This window comes from Myotis nattereri (assembly GCF_964212035.1).
Source record: "Myotis nattereri genome assembly, chromosome: 3".
Lineage (NCBI taxonomy): Eukaryota > Metazoa > Chordata > Mammalia > Chiroptera > Vespertilionidae > Myotis > Myotis nattereri.
The window spans coordinates 80,417,987-80,442,653 of record NC_138077.1 but is presented as its reverse complement, the minus strand read 5'-3'; the positions used below and the strand labels follow the sequence as shown (position 1 = coordinate 80,442,653).

Here is a 24,667-nt window from a genome sequence, read left to right as displayed (position 1 = left end):
TGGCGGGAGGGGCCGGGCATGAGCACAGAGGATGGGTCGAAACTCGCCCCTGTGCCCACCGCAGCCTTACGACCCACAGCTCCTTTCAAGGTGCACGAATTCATGCACTGGGCCCCTAGTATGTATATAAGAACTTTAGTTAATCTCTTCCACCCCCTCCCTTTCTAAGATTCGTCAGTCTGTTCCATGTTTCCATGCCTCTGATTCTGTTTTATTCATCTGTTTATTTTGTTCATTAGATTTCTTGTTCACTTATTTTGATTTTTATATTCAATTGTTCATAGATAGGTATTTGTTGCCATTTTATTGCTCATATTTTTTTCTTCTTTTTTGTTACCACTTTATTGTTCATATTTTTCCTCCTCCTCCCCCTCCTTCCCCCATCTTTCCTTCCTCCTCCTCCTCTTCCTCCTTCTACAATATCCTTTGCCCTAGCTGGTATGGCTCAGTGGATAGAGCATTGGCCTGCAACTGAAGGGTCCCATAACCCTCCTCCTCCTCTTCTTAAAGAATACTCTTCACCCTAGCTGGTTTGGCTCAGTGGATAGAGTGTTGGCCTGCAGACTTAAGGGCCCTGGGTTCAATTCTGTTCAAGGGCACATGCCCGGGTTGCGGGCTCAATCCCCAGTAGGGGGCATGCAGGAGGCAGCCAATCAATGATTCTCATCATTGATGTTTCTCTCTCTCCCTTCCTCTCTGAAATCAAGAAGAAAAAAAAATATGAATACCCTTCAACATATCATGTAATACTGGTTTGGTGGTAATGAATTCCTTTAGCTTTTCTTGCCTGTGAAGCTCTTTATCTTCAATACTAAATGATAATTTTGCTGGATAAAGTAATCTTGGTTGTAGGTTCTTGCTATTCATCACTTTGAATATTTCTTGCCACTCCTCCTAGCCGGCAAGTTTCTATTGAGAAATCAGCTGAAAGTCGTATGGGCATTCCCTTGTAGGTAACTAACTGCTTTTCTCTTAATGCTCTTAAGATTCTCTCTTAGTCTTTAATTATGATGCGTCTTGGTGTGGGCCTCTTTGGCTTCCTCTTGATTGGGACTCTGTGCTTCCTGCCCTTGTAAGTCTATTTCTTTCACCAGGTAGGGGAAGTTTTCTATCATTTCTTCAAATAGGTTTTTAATATTTTGCTGTCTCTCTCCTCCTTCTGAAACCTCTATAATGTGAATGTTGGTATGCCTGAAGTTGTCCCTAAGGCTCCTTACTATTTTCATATTTTTTGACTTTTTTCTCTTTGCTCTTCTCATTAGGTGTTTTTTGATTCCTCATATTCCAAATTGTTAATCTGATTCTCAGAATCCTTACTCTACTGTTGAATACCTGTAAATTATTTTTTTATTTCAGTTAGTGTATGCTTAATTTCTGACTGGTCCTTTTGCATGTCTTTGAAATTCTAAGATCCTTGAGCAACTTTATAACCATTATTTTGAACTCTGTATCAGTAGTTTGCCTTTTTCCATTTCTTTCATTTGTGACATTTTTCTTTGTCTCTGTATTTTGGCTGCTTCCCTGTGTTTGTTTATATGTATTAGGTAGAGCTGCTATGTCTCCTGGAATTATAGAGTGGCCTTGTGTAATAGGTGTCCTGTAGGGCCCAGTGGCTCAACCTCCCTAGCCACCTGAGTTGAGCACTCTAGGTGCACCTCCGTGTGGGCTGTGTGCACAGTTTTGTTGCATTTGAGCCTTGATTGCTCAGGCCAATTGCCTATGAGGACCAGCTGCGACTACAGTGGAAGAGCTATTGTGCAGGAGGCACCCTTATGGAGCAGGGCTTGCTTCAGTGGAGCTTTGGTGCTCACTGAGTCTGCCCCAGAAGAGTGTCACTTATGGATGTGTAGAGTTGTAATCTGGTATGGCTTAAAGCTGTCCACCAGTTGCACTGGCTCTGGGGCCTCCTAGGAGTTTCAAAGTCAGCCACTGCCTGGGGCCACCCAGCAAGAACTAAGAGAGATCTGCAGATGGTCGCTACTAGTATTGCGCTTGGAAGTGCCCAGGAAAGTCCAGCTGTGAAGCAATGCAGGCTGGTCCTAGTGCTGGTTCTTGGGCCTCTTATTGATAGGTTTGGGGCATGCTGATGCCAGCTGCTGCTTGTTTCAGAGATTTTAAGAAAGTCTGAAGCTGGAGCCAGAACAGTCATCCTATATCATAATCCTATATAATAAAAGGGTAATATGCAAATTGACCCTAACAGTGGAACAACTGAGAATGACCAGTTGCTATGATGCACACTGACCACCAGGGAGAAGACAACACAGGAGCTGCTTCCTGGTGGTCAGTGCGCTTCCACAGAGGGAGCACTGCTCAGCCAGAAGCCGGCTCACGGGAGCATCTCCCGCCTCTGCAGCAGCACTAAGAATGTCTGACTGACAGCTTAAGCCTGCAGGTGGACATCCCCCGAGGAGTCCTGGGCTGCCAGAGGGATGTCTGACTGCCAGCTTAGGTCCAATACCCCAGCGAGCAGGCCTAAGCTGGCAGGTGGACATCCCCCAAGGATGTGAGAGGGTGCAGGCCGGGCTGAGGGACCCCCCACCCCCACAACCCGAGTGCATGAATTTTCATGTACTGGGTCTCTAGTCTATAATAATAAAAGCATAATATGCTAATTAGACTGGACATCCTTTCGGACGAAGCTGGGAGTGCAAGGGAGCCTGGGTCCTGGGTGCCTGCCAGCGAGGGAATCCCGGGTCTTGGGTGTCAGAGGAAAGCCAGTGGCAGCAGCCAAGGGAAGACCCACCTACTCTTGCATGCATTTTGTGCATCGGGCCTCTAGTTTATATAGAAAAGCAGCAGCAAACAGCTGGGTGGGGTTGCAAATTGGATGGGGCAAGATCCCAGGGGATCACCAGGGCAGAGGGAACAATGTGGGCCAGGATGATGGAAACTCAGATATGGCTGCCAATCATCTGTGACGGGGGAGGTCCCAGCACAGGAACAATGACCCTTGTGAGCACCCCCGTCTAGGAGAAAGCTGCCCCCGAGTTCCTTCCCTGATACCAGACAATCAAGTTCCTCCCCATATGTCCCTGGGTCCCCCAAAGCTGCTACCCGGCACTGGGAAGCAGAGGAAGTGGGACGTGTAAGTTGCCCACACTTTAAGAGGAATGCTGGGTCTCCAGCAGCCTCCACGTCACTCAGCCACAATCCCCACTGGTTTTTATAGCCTGACGTTACGGGGACTTCTCTTCACAGTACTGGAACCCTGGGCTGGAAGTCTGGTGAGGGGCTGGGAACCCTTGCTTCTCATAGGAAGCCTCTGCAACCACAATAGCTCTCCCTATCAAAAAAAAACAACAAAAAACAAAAACTCCACGTGGGTGTTGGACCAGCCTGTTCCGCACCTCCGCCCCTCCTACCAGTCTTGAGGTGCTTTCTCTTTTACTTCTCTAGTTGTAGGACTTCCATTAAGTCAGATTTCAGGCGATTTTGAATGATGGTTGCTCTGTATTTTCATTGTAATTTTGATGTAGTTGTGGGAGGCAGCAAGTACCAGTGTTTATCTACACCTCCATCTTGGTTCTAATAGAAATCATACACCTTCAAAAACTCATTTTATCTCACCCTATTCTTTTACATTCTTGAAATAACACAATAAACACATTATTCTACACTTTAATGTTAAAAGGTACATGACTAATAGGTCTGCTATCCCTCTTGCCTACTTTTGACCTAAAAAAATTAGTTACCTAAAATAACTGACCTAAAAAGTAACCTGTTAAAACAAAAATATGCAGAATTCATGAATCCACACTACCATCCTTAAAAGTATTTATAGTTGGCCCTTGAACAACACGAGTTTGAACTATGCATATACACAGTTTTTTTCAATAAATACAGCATATATATTTTCTCCTCCTTATGATTTTAATAAAATTTTTGTTTCTCTAGATTACTTTATTGTAAGAATACAGTATATAATACACATAACATACAAAATGTGTTCACTGACTATTTGTGTTGTGAGGCTTCCAGTCAACAGTAGGTTATTAGCAAATGTTTTAGGGACTCAAAATTTATATGCAGATTTTTGACTATGTGTGGGGTTGATTCCCCTAACAAGGCATTGTTCAAGTCAACTGTACTTCCAAAAGCAGTATGTGAGTAACAAAAAGTCAAGAGATTTCTCAATAATCAGTTTGTTTTTAATGAAGGCAACATTACTTCATTTAATTACATTTTGTCCAAATGACTTTCAGCTGAATTAAACAAAAAAAAATGTGACACCAGGCTCTAAATACAAACCTCAAGATAGGGGCTCAAAAATTAAACTAAAAGGCTTTATGCATTTCCAGTACACATATATACAAATTCCTAAGGCACCATATTAGAAAAGGAAATCTATTTGAAAATAAAGGTTCAGAGAGTTTCTTAAATATATTTCAAACATCAAACCACTAATGTAAGCTTTTAGAACACAACCCACCAGTATTTTACATACTCCTTATATAGTTATGAGGAAATTCAGTATCATCTCCTACCTATATCAATTAATTCTTAGCTTTTACTGTGTTACTGGTTTTTCTCTAATATCTGAGAGAGAAAAGCAGCCAGGAACTGGCCTGGTACTGTAAGACAGGCATTAATGCTGCTGGAAGCTGGCCTGGCACTCAGGTAGGCTATGGTGTTCTCTTGCTGAACATGAACTACTTCAAAGAACACCAACTATCAGAACAGATCACTCTGTTACTGTGATCAAGACAAAAACAAAGCCATTCCATAGTCATGTGAGAACTCAGACAAAAACAAGAACACTGACCAACCATAAAAATTACCAAACATCCCTAGCTAATATGAGTAACTGCTGCTTTTTAACAATTGCAGCTTTAGCCTTAATTCACTCCTCCACCTCTGGTTTAGATCTATTAAGGTGCCCAATCACAGGACCACTCCTACCACTTCTTGAGAGCATCCAATCTAGAACAAAGCCCCACTTCCTTGAACGTTATCAAAAATCACCTAACACAAGCCCAAGACCTATGAAAAACCCTTTCTAACACACTCTTACTGAAACAGTCACTGCGGAAATATTTGTAGTTATGTCCCTTTGCATTTCTAATGTTGCTTATTTGTACCTTTTTTCTTCTTGAATAAACTTAATAGAAGTTTGCTAAGTCAATTCCCTGACTTCTAGTTAATCTCTGCACTTTATTATTGTCTTCCAAGTTATTTGTGCTTACCTTGTCCTTTTTGTATCCATATAAAATTAATGCAAATACACCCAACTTTGTTCAACTACAGCTGTGGTCCTGGTGGTCTTTGTATGAAGAACCCAGCAGATATATCCCTCATATGGCCTATGATCTGAAGTAATCTATTTAGTGGCCCTTGGAACACCATGTGTTATAAATTTAAATTCCCTATTCCATAATTACGTATTTTTACTAGTATGACTATAACTTTATGACTTTAATGAATTATTTCAAGCACACAAAAAGATAAACTCATTAACATCTTCAGTAATTTAATATTTTTCCATCTTTGTTCCTGATCATTAATAAAACTATACAGACATAATTAAACTTCCCTGGCAAGCTCTCCCCAAAACCCATCCCCCTGCTTCATGATTTATATTAAAATTTTACACATTTTTCCATAACAATCTTGCCTCATTACATTTATCTCATTATCTTTTTGTTATAATTATGGTTAGTATTCTAGTTACATTTTATAATCCTTTTATATTAGGGTACATAGCAATTGTTCTGTGATAGTTGCCCAATATAAGGCTAAAGACTTCCCCTCTACCCCTAGTTTGCTATGACTTTTTAACATGACTGGCATCTGATTACTTTTTCTTTTAGAGAAGATGGTTCAATTTTGCCCCTATATGGACAGTGGTATTAACAGATTTTATTTAAATCAATCCTGTATTCCTAGGATGAAAAAATCTTGGCAATGATACATTTTAATATTCAGTGCTGAATTTGAGTTATTATTAATAGTATTTTGTATCTAGGTTTATGTGAGACTAATCTGCATTTTCCTTGAGTGGTTTTCATGTTAAAATTATAACCTCCTAAAATGAGTTACTACAGATTCCATCTTTGCCTATTCTCTGGAATAGTTTGCATAAGTTGGGGTCATCTGTTCCTTAAATATTTAGTAGAATAATTGATTTGATTTCTTCAAAGTTTATTGGGACAAATTTGCTATTTTTGAAATACTTATATATTAAATTCACATAGGAAAGTGTCCATGTCATCGGAGTTTTCAGATTGAAAGTTATTCACAGTAGTCATAGATTTTTTTAAAGTTTCTACTATATTTTGTAGTTATGCCTCTTTTTATTTCTAATACTAGAGGCCCAGTGCACAGATTTTGTGTACTGGTGGGGGCGTGGCATCTAGCAGCAGGGCCTAACACAAAAACAGGTGGCCATGAAGAAGGTAACATCGAGGCCAGATGCAGCCACTGCCCAGAGATTTAGGATAATTGAGCAAATGGGGAATTTCAAACATGACTACTTTCTATTAATCATATATATATGTATAATTATAGCTACATATATATAATTAAGCCTTAATTCAAAAATTCTGATACAGCTGAAAACTTATCGTTTAATTCTGAGTCTTTAAAAGTAAAAAAGCTAGAAAAGTCTTTAATAAAAATACAATGAATAAAATAGTAAATTTATTAGAAAGTTTACCACTTACCAAATAATGTCAGTTTCAGTATTCTACTACACTGAATTGCAAAGGAAAGGTCAGAACTATCAAAAATTGTTATAAGATCTCCATCTGGACAAAAAAAAAAGAAATCAGTTTCAAACTTGCATCAGTAGTAAACTAGGATCTACATTAAATTAATATCCAAAACCCAGATTGCATAATTAGAATCTCCCATAAAAACCTTACAAACAATAAGAGATCAAACAAAGGACTTATATGCATGCAAATGAGCAAAACGAATGGACACAGACAGTAAGGGGAGGAGTGAGGGCTTGTGCTTAGGGGAGGGGGTGGCGGGGGAGAGGTCAATGGGGAAAAAAAGGAGACTTGTAATACTTTAATCAATAAAGAATTTTTAAAAAATTAAATAATTATCCAAAATTCCTTAAAAAAAAAACCTTACAAACATTAAGGGATCTAGGAAAAATGTATGTTCAAAAAAATACTAAACCAATTTTGCTTATTACTTTTATAAGAATAGCCAAAACATAGCTAACATTAATGCATTAAGTCATCTTTTACTAGTCACCAGGAGATGCATGGTAGCAACATCACAAATTACTAGTTCATATTAACATCTTTCCATTCCAGAAAATTTAAATATATATGGTGTCTCCAAAAAATGAATACACACTTTGAATAATTATAAAGGCAGTGTTTATTAAAATACATCTCATTCTCAAAATAGAACTATCAGCTGTTAAAGTGTGCATACATTTTTGGGGAACACTCTGTATTTATCAAAAGTTAAAGTAACATTCTCAAGGTTCAAATTTTAATTCTAAGTACATTAAAACATCCCTGACACAAATGGCAGAGAAGCCATATATATGACAGTAACTAAAAGTGTTGCAAAAAAGATTTTTACAGTATTGCCCTAATGATGGGTAGACACTAGTCTTTCAGGTCACTGACCATTTTAATCATCAAAACCATTTTTTCAGTGTTTCTCTAGAATTGTATGTCTAACATCCTGGAGTCCACCATGAATGGACAGTTGGACCTAAGTTAGGGGTCCACAAACAGCAACCAATGAATAAATCCTGTTTAGAGACAGCAAACTAAAAATGATTCTTACACTTTTAAAAGGTTTTAAAGAAAAGATGATGAGACACAGGGCTTATGTAATCATGCTAAAATATGTATCTGGCCCTAACCAGTTTGGCTCAGTGGATAGAGCATCAGCCTGCGGACTCAAGGGTCCCAGGTTCGATTCCGGTTAAGGGTATGTACCTTGGTTGCAGGCACATCCCCGGTAGGGGGTATGCAGGAGGCAGCTGATCGATGTTTCTCTCTCATCGATGTTTCTAACTCTCTATCCCTCTCCTTCCTCTCTGTAAAAAATCAATAAAAATATACTTTAAAAATAAATAAATAAATAAATAAGTATCTGATCCTTTAAAGAAAAAGCTGGCTGACCCTGACCTAAACAAAAATAAGGGAGTTAGGAGTAAGCCAGATAAACATTTGAAGATATGCCAAGTTTGAGGTAAAAGCAAAGCATCTCAAGTAATTAAAAAAAAAAGAGAGACATTTATAACTGATAAAATTAAAGCACATATTTGGACATTAAAGAGATGAAAGTTGGTATATTGTAAATAATAAATTGCTCTCCTTTATTGTTTCTTATCATGGGTGACTCTCAAAAATTAGTTTTGGATACTGTTAGGGCATACATTATGAAAAAAAGCACAGTGTCACAGACGGTAAGGAATAAGATTACTTATTACAGGGTGATATGGACAGCAGAGCCGGGTATTGAGGTGAAAGTATAATAGACAGGGAATAAATTCAGCAGTAAGAAAGATACTGGTAACCACCTAAAGTACAATTTCAGTAGAGATGTTAACAAAGAAAACAGGTTTAAAGAAAAGGAAATAAAGAGTCTACTACTGTAGTCCCACTGTGTGTTTAATAAAACATTTTTCATGGCCCTAGCCAGCTTGGCTCAGTAGATAGAGCGTAAGCCTGCAGATTGAAGGGTCCCAGGTTCAATTCCCGCCAAGGGCACATGCCTGGGTTGTGGGCTCGATCCCCAGTAGGGGGTGTGCAGGAGGCAGCCAATCAATGATTCGCTCTCATCATTGATATTTCTATCTCTCTCTCCTTTTCCCTTCCTCTCTGAAATCAATAAAGAAATATAAAATAAATAAGTAAAAACATTTTTCATGTTAAAAATCCATCTCCATAAAAATAGTTTTGTGGTCAATAAGTCTGGGAATACTGTATGCTATAAAGCAAAGGTGGGGAACCTTTTTTCTGCCAAGGGCCATTTGGATATTTATAACATCATTCGTGTGCCAAACAAAATTACCAACTTAAAATTAGCCTGCTATATTTGGTCAACCATTTAATTAACTCACCCCTAATGCTTTGGCAGGCCAAACCAAATGATTTCTCAGGCCCATGTGGCCTGCAGGCCAGATGTTCCCCACTCCTGCTAGTATAAACTGACAATTTGCATCAGCATAATTTCCTACAATAAAGAAATACATTTGTCTTTTTTTAAACAAGCTTTTCCAGGCTTAGTTGACCGTGGAATCCTTTTTCATTCAATACCTACTGAGACACCTTCCACTTTGGAAAATATGAGTGAAAGTTTGGTTTTAAAAGCAAAAATGAAGCCAGAATTGCATAGGCAGAAAGAGAAAAAGAAATGCTTGTAAAAATATATGTGACAGTGTTCTATCACTTAAAACCCCTTCTATTAATAATATTCCTTAGCTATTTTTAACTCATAAAAGAAAACTAACTATATAAACATCCCATTTAATAAAAGAAGTGGGCACTCAAATCACCATGAATGGGATGAAATTTTTATTCTGAGAGAATTCAATGAAATATTGGCAAAAGAACACATAATAAAACTTATGTTTTTAAAACTAACTTTAGAAACACTCTTACCTTCATCTTTATACTTTATGATAACTTCATCATTACTCAGAAGTTTTCCTCTGAAAACTCTTTGCATCATTAGCACTAATTCATCATAAGTAATATCTTCATTATGAATGGGAATTCGTCGAATATCCTCCCCAAGTTGAGCTTTGATGATTAGCTTCCCACTTAGGTCCAACTGTCCATTCATGGTGGACTCCAGGATGTTAGACATATACAATTCTAGAGAAACACTGAAAAAATGGTTTTGATCATTAAACAGCTATAAAACATACATTAAAAGCTGAAAAGCAAAGCTATTATTAGAATCTAAGAAATTCTGACCATCAAAAGAGATTCACTGTTCCAATGTTACCATACTCACCTTAAAATGGTCTGGAGGTAACTTTATTATGTGCACAATAACATAAGTTTCATTGTTTTATGTCTATTATTATTTCATCCAAATTTTAAACTGCGTATCTGACATTACCATTTAGATTTCTATTTTAACATGTCTAAATACAAACTCCTGGTCTTCCCCCCAAAATCTGCTTCTCCTATAATCTTCATCACCTCAGTTAATAACAATTCCTTCATTCCAGTTGTTCAAGATTATATACAGTATATACTAGAGGCCTGATGCATGAAATTCGTGCAAGAGTGGGCCTTCCTTCTCCCGGCTGCTGGCACCAGCTTCCCGGGACCGGGGCTTCCCTCGCAGCCCTGGCTTCGTCCAGAAGAATGGCTGGTCTAATTAGCATATTACGCTACTATTATATAAGATTAGTTCCTCTCTTTTCCTCACACCTTACATCAACCAAATTTCTAAGGAACCCAAAATCTAGTTGCCACTACCTTTAAAATATCTCTAGAATCCAATCACTTCACTGTCTTCACTTCTAATCAGTTTGATCCAAGCCACCATTATCTTTTGCCTGAATTATTGTAAAAAGGTCCAAACTGGTCTGCCTGCTTTTTACCTTTGGCCACCTTTTGATTTATTCCCAACACACCAGGCCTCTCTCTCTTTCAAGACCAAGATGTTCTTGAAACACTGAGCATTTCCCTAGCATCAACTCCTCCTTCCTCCTGTCCCAAGCAAATGATCTCTCCGAATACTTAAAGCATCCTATTATCTCCTACTGGCTACATTCTGGCTTCAACTCATGCTTTACTATGGCAGCTTTCTATTTTCTCCTCTTAAATTTGTTATTTCATTAATTAACATCATACTTTGTTTCCACAGTGCTCTACAATTAGTGTGTATGTATGTATATGTGTATGTGCATATGTATGTGTATTTGTGTGTGTAAGCACCACACCTGCTCCCCAACATATCTCAACCATTAAAATATTTGAAGTATTTATGAATCCTAATTCAATTCATGAATATTGCATATAAATGCCCTATATCCTTCCAACTATTCCTTAAATGAATGTCTCTAGACTCTCTCACCATCCTCTGAAGAGATTACATTTTATTAAAAAACCTTTAATGCCTCATCATAAAAGGGGAGATTAAATACTGAATCTAACACTCTCAGGTCAGTTCATAACAGAGTGGATTGTGATCCATGGTTTGGATGCTGTGCTTATCACAATGTGAAATAAGAATACAGTCAGTTTTATCTTTGCACTCTTTCACAATGGACTTCTGAAGACTGTGATTAACTGAAACCTCTATACAACCGCTTTACCTGTTAGCCAAACCTGACTTCGTTCAGGAAGTTTACTGGAATACCTGCTATGTTCCAAGCTCTGAAGTATGATTACTTCAACAAGATGGTGAAGATTCCATCTTGTGGGCCTTGCAGCCTGAGAGCAATAAAGAACTTCAGTAAAATAATGTCACCTTCTAGTACCTACAGGTTGTGTAAATCAGCAATAATGTCGTTAAGGACCAGGGCTTAACTTCAGCAAGATGGTACTATCTATTCTCAGCAGCACCTAGAATAGAACCTGACATATAGTAGGTGAAGACTTGATTTTTGTTCCCTGAACAGAACATGAATGAGACATAATAAAGTTCTGATGAAGTGGGAGGAGAACGCTGTATTATTAGGTCAGCTCCTAAGTCAGACCTTCACAATGTACCTTCATTATATAGCTAGAAGTGACTCCCCGAAATAGACATATTCCTAATTAAAAGAAATTTCCAACATCAGATATTACTGATAGTATGTATGTCGTTTTAACTATGAGGGGATTCTTGCTCACCAATGAGTCATAGAATTGTACAGTGGAAACCTGTATCATTTTATTAACCAATGTCACCCCTATAAATTTAATCAAAATAAAAAGACCAGACCTGCAGATCAATTTGCTCCAGTTCCTCTATTTAACAGTAGTCTATACTTGCCTCCTCAGTTCATAGAAACACCACATTTCCATCCCAATTTTTATTTATGTTTATTTGCTCTAGTATGTATGTCCTTTTGTTGGGGGGGGGGGGGGGGGGCGGGATTCTTGCTCGCCTATGGACGGGATAACATGAGTCTCTTTCACTTTGTATCTGTCGTGTTTGCCTGCAAACTCACTCACTCCTTGGTGTGTGCCATGGACTGTAAACTCCCTGTGGCCAGGAACTGGGGCTTCGTTCCAAAGGCTGTGCCCAGTTTGTGCCGTCACCTCCTGAAGGCATGCACACATACCACAAAACTAAGGGTGCCACAGAACTTTCCCTTCCCGGGGAAATCCCCCCCCACCACCACCCCCCACATATAGTGTGTGTATCGGCATAATTTCGGGTCCTCTTTTTCCCTAACTTCAGTCACAAGGTAGACATGGGGATGCACGAACCGTGCCCAGGACTGCTGCTGGGGCCTGACAGCCTTTCTCCTCCCACCTGTCCCAGCCCCACGCCCTCTGAAGGCCAGAAATGGCCCAGCCGTTAAGGTGAGCAACTTCCCAGCAGGAGCACCGAGCTCAGCACTGGCCAACACAGGGGCATGCCCACGGGCAGTACGGAGAGGCAGTCAAGACCCAGGGTCTAGGTTCGTCCAGGGGCCAAACCTCCAAATCCACCCCGCTGGGAGGGCCCTGCCAAGTTCAGGGGGGGCGGGATCAGGCCCGTCCAAGAGGGTAGCAATTTCCCTTACGAAATTCTAAGCGCCCGGGCTGGTCTGGCTCAGTGGATAGAGCGTCAGCCTGTGGACTGAAGGGTCCTGGGTTCGATTCCGGCCAAGGGCACATGCCCGGGTTGCGGGCTCGATCCCCAGTAGGGGGCGTCCAGGAGGCAGCCACTTGATGATTCTCATCATGGATGTTTCTAACTCCCTCTTCCTCTCCCTTTCTCTCTAAATTCAATACAAATACATTTTTTTAAAAGAAATTCTCAGCAAAATCAACCTTGGATTATTCCAAAGAATCCAAGGAGCCTCCAGTCCTGCCTGACCAGGGGCAACGTAGCCAGACGGTGAAGATCCCACCACTGGCTCTGCGACCTTACCCGCGCATTTCTGGAAGCTTCGTTTTCATCACTTGCAAGAAGGGAGTATCTGTGAGAGGATCCTTGTGATTAAGTGAGATCACGTACGCTAAACGGCTTTGTACCGTGCCTAGCAGAGCCGAGGCTTAAAAGTTAGCAACCCTCCTCACTACCGAACGGGACTGGGCCTTCAGGGGGCGCCGGAATAAGCACCAGCACAGCCGAGGAAACAGGTTCCTCTGGCGGGACCCCGACCAACTCACTCCCAGAGGCGCCATCGCCACCCTCTCGCCTCTCCAAGGAGTCCCCGCTGGCGGTCAGGCGCTCGGCCCCCACAGGGCCCCCCATCACCCCTGCTCTCCCTCGGGCAGCCCGACCCCTGGGGGCCCGGCGCAGCGCCCACCGCCCCCCGAGACCCGCCCCCCGCCACCGCGGACCCCTCGCCCTCCCCCCCGCCCCGCGCCGCGGCCTCGCCGCCCCTCCCCCGCGAGGCCCCGCCCGGCCTCCGAGCTCCCGGCCTCCAGCCCCCAGCCAGGCCCCTCCGGCCCCACCGCCCGGCGCCGGCGGGAGCGAACGAGGCCCTCCCGGCGTCTCCTCGTCCACCGCCCGCTTTGTCCGAGAACGCGGCCGCGCCCCCGTCCCAGCGGCCATACCGGCTGGCGGAGGCCGCGCTGGCGCCTCTCCGCGGGTCGTCGCTGACCCGAGCGGTGCAAGGCCTCGGGGCTCTCGGGCGTCGGGGTGGCTGCGGTCAAGGCCCACTCCGCCGCCCTCGGCAGCCGCCGCACCTCGTTCGTAGGATCGCGCGGGCTCCGGCCAATCGCACGGACGCACCAAACCCAGCGAGAGCTCAGGCCCAGTACGTGGCAGGTGGGGAAGAAGAGGGGCGGAGCCAGGAGGAAATCTGTCCTTTCGCTCCGCCTCACGGCGAGCCGACCACCCCACGACGCATGCGCAGCGGCAGGGGCGAGGGGCTGCCCGGGCCCGGGCCGGCGAGTCTCTGCTTTCTCACTGGATGACCCAAGTAGAGGAAGTCCGAGCTGAGCGGATGCACGCATGCGCGGGGCCTGACCAGGCATTTCCGGTTTTCCTGACAGCTGGTACGGTACTTCTCGCCTATCACCCGTGGGCGGGGCGGGTAGTGTGCGGATCTGCAATCTTTTTGGATCTGGTTGAAAGTGGGCATTTGTCCAAGTGTGCGTTTGGTTGTTTTGTGATCGTTGCAGTTCTCCGTGTCATAGCTGGCAAAAACTAACCTTTTCCCGCCTTTCTTCTACAAACTCATTCATTCATTTGTGGGCGCCTACGCTTTGCCAAGCGCTGTGCTGGAAGGAGGATGAGTCAGTTTGTGAGCAAGGACTTTCCAGTAGCGTTTACGAAACGGGACAAACCTATGAGTGTGTACAGGATAAAGGCTGGGAAATCGAGGCTGATTAAGGATTCCACAAGCCTTTTTTTGTTTTGTTTTGTTTTTTAAGCGTTTCAGCATGCCCTGCATCCTCTTCCCCTCTCCCTTACCTAAAGCATTTGTTTTGAATACATTTATGTAAGAAGTGCCCAGACTCAGACTCTCAGACTGAACCCTACATGGGAAGAGAGGGGAGAGTGCTATTTTAAAAGTTGAAAGCAAGTTTTGCCTTTTCAGATAGAAACTAAGCGATTTGAATTGACCTGGTCCCCAGTTCTTTGCGGGATAGAAGGCCCTGAGTAAAGTGAATTCAGAGTGAGAAGTCATGTTCTTTTAGTACTGTAAATAGTGTGGTCTTTTTTAGAAAAATCTGTTTGAAAGTGAAATATGTCAGAATGCTTTTTGCCTCTGAATTGTATTTTCCAACTGTGTATATTGTTTTGGGGCAATTAATTACTTGTAGGAATTAGGGACAGAGTATTATAGAAAGAGTGGGGGGCGGGGGAGTTCTTTATCTTCTCCAAAAACAGTTCTTTACTTGTTATTTAGAACTAAGTAATCCAGATTTGGGCAAATGGTCTGTTACCCAATAATAATATTTTGATGACTTTCAGATTGAGATTGGATAAAAACACTCAAATATGAATGGAGGTAAAATGTTTTCCCCAGGAAGTGAATATTACCACTCTCAATCTTCCTATAAAGAGGTCAGATCCTAGGGCAGGACATTAAGAGGATGAACCTTGGCCTGGAGTAAGGGGAAAGAATGTCTTCACTCACTCTAGGCTCCCAGGAAAGAGGCACTCACTTAACAGTCCTGCAATTGAGGAGAAATAAACTGACCCCTGTTACACTGGCGCCAGCTGGAAGCTAGGAAGAGAGGCACTCATAGGGTGGTCTTGTGGTTGGGCTGGAGTGTGTGGACTTTGAAAGTAGCTGGAGGTTCTTTATGTTTTAATTCCCTCGTGCCACATCCCCAAACAATTAGTGAAGTCTTGTTTAATGTTAAAACCTATTCCCTTCCACCACTGTTCAGATTGGGAGATGGGGTAGTGATGATTCCTCAGGTCAAAGCAGAAGCAGGAGCTGCCAGAGGTAAGAAGTGGGAAATGAGAGAGTAAAGCATTAATGGGAAGCTAGATCAAAGGCTCAGGGGACATGAGATAAGAAGGACATCTATGCAACATTAAAGCATTTCCCCAGGACTCTCCAGAAAGAAACATTTTAAAATTTGTAATAAAGAACTTTATTTAAAAATTTGCCTCCTGCTATCCAGCTGGAAGTGGCTTACAATATTGTGTTTGCGCATGAAATTGAGGAAATTTGGGTTTATTTTCTGTCATATAAGAGCATGTATAGAGAAGCACACAAAAAATATCATCTGAGTTTGTTAATTTGCCCCCTTTAGGTTATAAACAACTTAATAACCAGAGCCATTTCCTGCCAGTTTTCTTGTTTCAACTTAATACTAAATTGTCCACAAAAATGTCAATGAACTTTCCTGTTCTTGACCTTATATAACAACTAGAGGCCTGGTGCACAAAATTCGTGAACTTGGGGGGAGCCAGGCCAAGGGACCCCACTGGTGCACAATCAGGGCCTGGGAGAGACAGGGGAGGTTGGCTAGCTGGGGAGGGACCGCGGGAGGGCACCAGGGCTTGTCTGGCCCATCTCACTCAGTCCTGATCAGGCGGACTCCAGCAGCAAGCTAACCTACCGGTCTGAGCGTCTGCCCCTTGGTGGTCAGTGCACGTCATAGCGACTGGTCAACTGGTCAACTGTCTGCCCCCTGCTGGTCAGTGCATGTCATAGTGAGCAGTTGAGTAGCAATAGCATATCATTAGCATATTATGCTTTGATTGGTTGAACAGCCGACCAGACGACTAGACACTTAGCATATTAGGCTTTTATTATATAGGGTTACATTATTTAATTTAACAGCATAATGAACTGCTAGAACTCACTGCACAACCCAAGGATTAGAGTATTACCAATTGTCCTCCTATGTACTCCTCCCCCACGTGGTGTCTCTCTTCTGAATTTTGTGGTTAACATTCCCTTGGTTTTTTTTTTTTTTAAATCTTCTATATTGTTTAATCACATATATATGTATACCTTTGGAATATATTCAGTTTTACTTGTCTATAGACATTATGTAGAGTATATATATCTATGATTTTCTGGGATAAATTATTTGCACTCAATACATCCATGCTGTTCCATACAGTTGGAGTTCATTTGTTTTCATTACTGAACCGCATTTCTTTTAGGGAGTATACCACAAATTTTTACTTTCAGTTTTTACTCTGTGCCTCTTGTACATGTCTCTTGTATGAGCATATCTGTATCTGGTATTGTCTGCCCTGTGTGTGGATAGCAGGCATTTAGTGAACATCTGTTGAGTCAATAAAGTAATTATTACTATTTCTGTAATGAGATGGTTGCTGATGCTGCAAGTCTCTGTACTTAGGCTCTCAAAAATATACAGGTGATAACTGGCCCACAGAGTGACAACCTGAATTGATCCAGTTACCACCATTACCAAAAATATGGTTTCTCCCACAGCATGTGGAGACACTGATTTTAGTTACTACTGCTTTTTAATAGTGAAGCCCAAAAGGCTAAGTTAGCAAATAATTATCATTTGCTAAACACTCAGGGTCACATTTATTGATATAAGCATCAATTGTTCTAGGAATTCCATATATAATCATACTTGTAAAGCAGAAAACATTTTACCTTCTCTTTTTGTGTGGAGCTTAGAAAGGTAGTGGACCAGAGAAAATTGAACTTCATGCTCACCTGGCCCTTTATCCTCTGTCAAGGTGAATTTGGTTTTATATGAACACCAAGAATAACCTTGAACCAGAAATGTGAAAGTTTGAAATATGTGAAGAAAGAAGAACTCATATAAAGAAATACCTTTGACCCCACCTGTATCAAGGGGCAAAATGAGGCTCTATGTTCAAAGGTTACTTTCCGTGTTTCACAGACATCTGAAGAAGGGTTGTGGTCCTGAGAGAGGCAGTCAACTCACTTACCTACCATCTGCTCTTTCTTCCTAAAAGTCGGTTTGGCTAGAACTTTTCAAATAGAAGAGGGGAAATCCTAAGAATGAAAAACAGGAGATCTCAGAGTGGACAGGAAATGGAACAATGACTGTGAGCCTTGTAAGCAAGTTGGACGAAACTTGTGTTTCATCGTGTTCTCCTTTAGCAGTTAGTATAAATCATTTTGAAAATTTCAGTCAGCTCAGCTACCCTCAAGGGAACCAAAAAAAAAAAGGAGGTAAGTTTCTCCTTGGATGAAAATTACAAGAAGTTATGTGCCTCTTGAGAATGAGCTCTTTTGTGGTTACAGTCAGCTAAGTGAGGAAAACTCCAAACAGCAGGTGGAAACTCATTAGCACCGAATAGGGGCCAGTTGGTCAGATCAGCCTCCCCTCCACTGACAAAAAAAAAAAAAAAAGATCTGTTTGCATAAACAAAAGAAGCTGCCCCCTGCTGCAGAATGAATAAAGGAGAAAGTTATGATATTCTTACCATGTACCTTTGAGTGAGTCATTCTTAGCACCAGCTAAGCAAAACACTTCAGTCTATACATCTATTGAGACCCTAAAATGTTTTGCTTTATCATGGGGTTCTATGTCCAACCCCTAATCAGAGAAGTTGTTCCTTGAAGACAGTTCTTCCTAGGTGCGTCGTTGGTATTAAATACCTATTTATTGAATGAAAGAATGGAAACTGAGTTCCCCACCATTTCACTGGGCGAGCTTTCAGAAACAAGGAGCAGCCATCACTGGTAAGTTCCTAGCTCCCAATGATATAGAATGTTATCTGTGAGTAATTTAAAATCGCTTACTTTTCTTCATTTATGTCTCCTGGAAACAGTGCTGACTTTCCTCTGTGCACTTTGTCAGAGTTTAGGTTGAAGGACTAATGCCACAAGGTGTACCGGTGACCTTACAACTTTTCGTTTGATTAAGAGGAGCTTAAGCAACAACGGATGGTTGCCAGAGGGAAGGGGACTTGTGCGGGGGGAGGGACTGGGTGAAAAAGTGTGAAGGGAGTAAGAAGTACAAATAAGTATCTACAAAATAGTTACAGGGATGTAAAGTATAGCATAGGGAAGATAGTCAGTAATATGGAATAACTAAGTATGGTGCCCAATGGGGACTCGAAATATCATGCAGATTATCACTTCATAAATTATATAAATGTCTAACCACTATGTTGTACACCTGAAACTAATACAAAATAATATTAAATGTCAACTTTAATTGAAAAATAAAATAATACGCTAGCTATGAATAAATGAGTAAATATCTCAAAAGAAAGAGTAACTCTTTTCAGCTTTTTTGAGAAACCAAAATGTCTGATTCTAGAAATTATACATGGCAAATCAAACTCTGGGAACCTTTAAGCTCTTGAACCTCTAACACTTATGCCAATGATCCTGCTTTTGTCTGACCATATAATTGCATAATTAAACAAGGCATTTTCAATAAGCCATTTCAACAGAGAAAAACACATGCATAATAAAAGATGCAAAGTAAACCACAATATGTCATTTTCACATTAATTTGATAAAAATAAAGTTTCGTAACACTTTATAAGGGTATGGAAAAATAGACATAATACTTTGCTGAAGAGGGGCATAAATTGATACAAACTAAAAGGTGTTATGGTAACGTTTATCAACATCTAGAACACCCAACCCTGTATGACCCAGCAATTCTATTTCTGGGGTACCAGAGAAACCCTTGCACATGAGAACACAGATACCAATTAATGTATTATTTTCAAGGAAAAGACTATAGCTCAATTAAAAGAATATACACACATACAGTTTGATCTCAAAAATATTTTATTGAGTGAAAAAGCAAGTTTCAGAAAGTTACGTTACTGTGCGGGAAAAAGTTAACATAGCAGCCAGAGACTGCTGTACTTAGGAAGACTGCTTACAAGGTTGGCCCACAGCTAGTGTCTGGGAACTAGGATTCTGGGAGCATTCCCAACATTCTTTGATAAGAGTGGTGCACTGTATCCCATCAAAAAATGGGCAAAGGTCCTAAATAGACTCTTTTCGAAAGAGGACATACAGAAGGCCCAGAGACATGAAAACATGCTCGAGGTCACTAATCATCTGAGAGATGCAAATCAAAACAACAATGAGGTACCATCTCACACCTGTCAGAATAGCTATCGTCAACAAATCAATAAACGACAAGTGTTGGCGAGGATGCAGAAAAAAGGAACCCTCGTGCACTGCTGGTGAGAATGCAGACTGGGGCAGCCACTGTGGAAAAACAGTATGGAGTTTCCTCAAAAACTTAAAAATGGAACTTGCATTTGACCCAGTAATCCCACTTCTAGAATTTTATCCCAAGAAACTAGAAACACCAATCAGAAAGGATATATAGACCCCTATGTTCATAGCAGCACAATTTACCATAGCTAAGATTTGGAAACAGCCTAAGTGCCCATCAGCAGATGAGTGGATTCAAAAAAACTGTGGTGCCTCTACACGATGGAATACTATGCTGCTATAAAAAAGAAGGAGCTCTTACCATTTGCAACAGCATGGATGGAACCGGAGAGCATTATGCTAAGCAAAATAAGCCAGTTGGAGAAAGATAAATATCACATGATCTCACTCATTTGTGGAATATAATGAACAACATAAACTGATGAAGAAAAATAGATCCAGAGACAAGGTAATACTGAACAGACCATCCAACCTCAGAGAGAAGGGTGGAGGGGTTGTGCTGTGGGCGGTGGGGGTTTGTCCTGCAGGGGGGAGTGGCCGGAAAGGGGATCAACTGGAGAAAAAGGAGACATATGTAATACTTTAAACAATAATAATAATAATAAAAATGGTGCACCGTGCTAACCTGTTTGTATAAATAATGTGGTTTATGCTGAACACCTGCGTGCTTTCTGAGAGTATGAGATTTTGGAACATGCCAGACAGAGGGTGCCTGTGTGGCCAGTCCCAAATAAAAACCTGGGCACTGAGTTTCTAAGGAGCTTCTCTGGTAGACCACATTTCACACGTGCAGTCACAATTCATTGCTGGAGAAGCTAAGCACACCCTATGTGACTGGAAAAGAACTTTTGGAAGCTTGTGCCTGGTTTCCTCCACACTTCACCCCATGTGACTTCTTCCTTTGCTAATTTTGTTTTATGTTGTTTTGCTGCAATTAATCTTGAGTCATGAATCTGACTCTATGCTGAATCCTATACATATACTGCAAGTTCTCCTGCTGAATTATTGAATCTGGAGGTGGTCTTAGGAACCACTGAATTAGTTCTCTATATCACTTATTTTTTCAAAAGAGAGAAAGGAAAAAAGTACACACACAACTGAATTTCTGTGGGTATATAATTCTGTGTATACCTATTTCTTAAAATCTGAAAGGATACACATCAAACTTATTACAGTGGTTAACTGTGGGGAGAAGAGAAAGGAAGAGGCGAGGAGGGGCCTGACCTTGGTAGAAATTAGTCAAAGGGAATTTTGGCTCTTTTGGCATGCTCATTTTAATTTATTTTCTCTTTTTAAGAAAAATATACACATGCAATACTTGGGTGAAAAAAGTATTATAAATTCATTTAAAAATAATTTAATCCTGCTTTTAGAGCTGGTAGGGAATTCAGAGTTCACCTAGTCCCACCCATCCCCTTACAGAGGCAGAGCTTCAGGCTTATGTGCAGAGAGGCCAATGTCCTGCCTCAAGTCACATAACTTGTAGTTGGGACCACAACTCCCTGTCCACCATGCGTCCTAATCTGCAGTTGCTTGGTATGTACTGTGGCCAGGAAAAAAAAAGCAAAAGCAAAAACTCTTCGTTTATGTTATTGCAAAAGTACAGAAGGTCTCAACTGTTGCATCATGGTTATAGCAGCTTATATCAAAGTTCAGCAAATTATCAATGTCATACTTCCACGTGTAACAACGCTCTACTGAAAGAAGATAAAAATTGGACTGTAGTTCCCTGGGAAATATAGTTTGAAAGAGATAGCAGCATTAGATCACACCACTCTGCTTTTCTTTTTCGTTGTCTTCTTTGTTTAAAGAAAGGATAACATATTAAGTAGGATTTTTCAGAGACATGATCAGTATCTTTGGAAAAGGATCTATAACCTATTTCAACTTTTTGAAAAGCTTCACAAATCAGAACTTTAAAAACTAACTCCAAACTTTATATATTGCTATTGGTAGTATAAAATGATACAACCACTTTGGAAAACTGGTTAGCAGTTCCTTACAGTTAAATATATATACTTACTCTGTGACTCAACAATTTTACTCTTAGGTATTTCAAGAGAAAACACACGTTCACACAAATACTTATTGTATTAAGTTTATATCAGTTTTATTCATGGTTTTCAAAACTTGGAAATGACCAAATGTCCATAAACTAGTGAATGCATAAGTAAAATGTGGTCTATCCAAACAACTGAAATTTTTTTAGAGCAAGATGACATGTTATATATTTATTTCTGTAACTCACAATCCCCTTTTTTTGAAATTCAATATTATATCAGTTTTATGTATACAGCGTAGTGGTTAGACATTTATATAACTTACGAAGTGACCCCCCAACAAGTCTAGTACCAGTGATGGCAAACCTTTAGAGCTCGGCGTGTCAACATTTTGAAAAACCCTAACTTAACTCTGGTGCCGTGTCACATATAGAAATTTTTTGATATTTGCAACCATAGTAAAACAAAGATGTATATTTTTGATATTTATTTTATATATTTAAATGCCATTTAACAAAGAAAAATCAACCAAAAAAATTAGTTCGCGTGTCACCTCTGACACACGTGTCATAGGTTCGCCATCACTGGCCTAGTACCCTCCTGACACCATTCGTAGTATCATTGGCTATATTCACTATGCTGCATTTTACATCCCCGTGACTATTTTGTAACTGCTAATTTGTACTTCTTAATCCCTTCACCTTCGTCATCCAGCTCCCACCCCCATCCCTTTTGGTAATCATCAGTTTGTTCTTGGTACCTATGAGTTTGTTTCTGTTTTGTTTGTTTGTTAATTTCAAAACAACTGAATTCTACTAAGCAATGAAAAGAAGCAGGCCACTGATACACACAACATGGCTGAATCTCAAAAGCACAGTGATGAGTGAAAGAAACCAGACTCTGACATTCGAGAACAGGCAGAAGTATTTCATGGTCATAGAAAGCAGGTCAGTGGTTGCCTAGGGCTGGGGATCCGGGAAGGGTTTCACTGGGAAGGAGAATGAGAGAACTTTATAAGGTGGTAGAAATGTTCTTAATCTTGTATGGGGTGGTGGTTTCACAGGTGTATACATTTGTTAAATTCATCTAATTGTACACTTAAAATTGGTGATTTTATTTCGTGTAAATTACAGATCAATAAAGTTTACTTAAAATTTTAAAAAAAGAGAGAACAAGCCCCTTACCAAAGCAAACAAACAAAACAGAAAACAAACTCCAACAACCAAATTAAGAAAAACCACTTTACTGTTTTTAAAAGAAGAATCAGTCTTCAGTGCCTCCTTTGTGACTCTGAAGGTTCTTGTGGTGCAAATTAAGTGTGTGTCTTTGTAGATCCGTAGTATTGTGTAACTTTGAAGTAACACTGAACATCACCGTGACTGTTTAGCATACACTTAGCAAACTGGCAGGCATGGGAGCTGCATTTCCAAATGTGATAACCCTTCCGTTCATTCCAAACAGTTTACCCTCTCATTTGGCAATATATCCAGATGGACATTAAGAAAACTTAATACCCATTTCAAGTAGTGTTGGAATAACTATGTGTCTGTTTAATTGTTAAGAGATACGTGACTTGTGATCACGTTTCCCTATTTTATGTTGGTTGTCAGAAAGCTGATAGTCCAATCTGTGGCCCACTCCTAGCAAAACTACCAGACCTTATAACATGCTTCTTGGGTACTAATCTCATTCCTGGTTTCTTACTTTTTGCTCCTAGATTATTTTCCCTTCCTCCTGATTTTCTTACTTAATCAGTTTTTCAGCAACTGTTATATATTATTTTCAAATACACGTTTTAATACTGTACCTATATGTAAATGAAGTAATATAGATGATGCATATGTAACACTACTTTGAATCTTTTGTGTGTGTTAATCAATAATTGTTAATAAAGCTTATTCCTCTCTCCTCCAAGATTTAATGTTTTATTTTTAAGAAAAGGTAGATGGACAAAAAGAGTCAAAAAACGTATTTGAGAGGGAAAAATAACTTTGTCATAGGACCTCATCCAACTGCTGAATGATATTAATGAAGGGTTAGACATGTCATGTGCCTGTCACACATGATTCATTTGTCTTTGGTTGGCATATTTATGCCCCTGTTTTTCATTTTAAAAGCTTCTTACATAGTCCCTAACATATTCCTTAGCCCTAAATAAAAAATAATCTGCCTATATGAGGACACATAAACTCAAAAATTGCTAAATCCTTTATAAATCTTTTGAATATTTTAAATTAAATGCAGAGGGTGCATTTTATTATATTAAAAAGAGAATAAAATAATAAAATGAAGGAAATATTTTCACCAAATAACTCTAATGAAAAGGAACTCCTGAGAATTTATCGTAAGGAAATAATTAAAAAGAATGGAAAAATATAGGTACCAACTCATTCAACACTATAATATTAAAAATGGAAATGATATAAGTATCCAGTAATAAAACAACTTAGTAAACTATACCAAATTATGCAATCATTAATTATTCTAAGGATTTCATTAGTAGGTGATTTAAAGTAAAAATCAGAATAAGTTTTTTTTTTTAGCTACTAGAGGCCCGGTGAACCGATTCATGCACTGGTGGGGTCCCTCAGCGTGGCCTGCGGGGATCAGGCCAAAACTGGCTCTCTGACATCCCCTGAGGGGTCCTGGATTGCAAGAGGGTGGTTATCAGGTGAAGCACCCCAGAATTGGGCTCCCTCCTCTCTGGTTCCAGGTGTGTCACCCGAGGACCCCCACTGCCAAGTGACCACAGCTCGGCAGCTCGGCAGCTCCTGCATTGAGTGTCTGCCCCCTGGTGGTCAGTGTAAGTCATAGCGACTGGTCGGTCAGCTGGTTGGCCAGTCAGCTTAGGCTTTTACATATATAAATAATTACAGTTATGTAAAATTCTTATATAATCAAACAAAGAGCATAAGGGAACATGACAAAACAGACATTATTAATATATTTGGATAGGGAATTGTGGATTTTGCTTTTTAAAAATATATACTCTGTGAGTATCTTTTAAAAT

General features: G+C 40.4%; 1 protein-coding gene across 8 annotated transcripts in view; it reads right to left on the bottom strand.

Moving 5' to 3' along the window:
* TFG (trafficking from ER to golgi regulator) overlaps positions 1-14,044 on the bottom strand; it is a 31,652-nt gene extending 17,608 nt beyond the window's left edge. For 2 of the 8 annotated variants that reach the window (XM_081086417.1, XM_081086418.1), the window contains exons 1-3: positions 13,638-13,792; positions 9,582-9,808; positions 6,663-6,746 (exon numbers count right to left, since the gene is read on the bottom strand). In XM_081086417.1, coding sequence (XP_080942543.1) covers positions 6,663-6,746; positions 9,582-9,789 — 292 coding nt within the window. In that variant the 5' untranslated portion in view covers positions 9,790-9,808; positions 13,638-13,792. Of the gene's footprint in view, positions 1-6,662; positions 6,747-9,581; positions 9,809-13,637 lie in introns of all 8 variants that reach the window. The other 6 variants (XM_081086414.1, XM_081086415.1, XM_081086416.1 and 3 more) reach the window with 6 other exon arrangements.
* Positions 14,045-24,667: the final 10,623 nt, after the last annotated feature.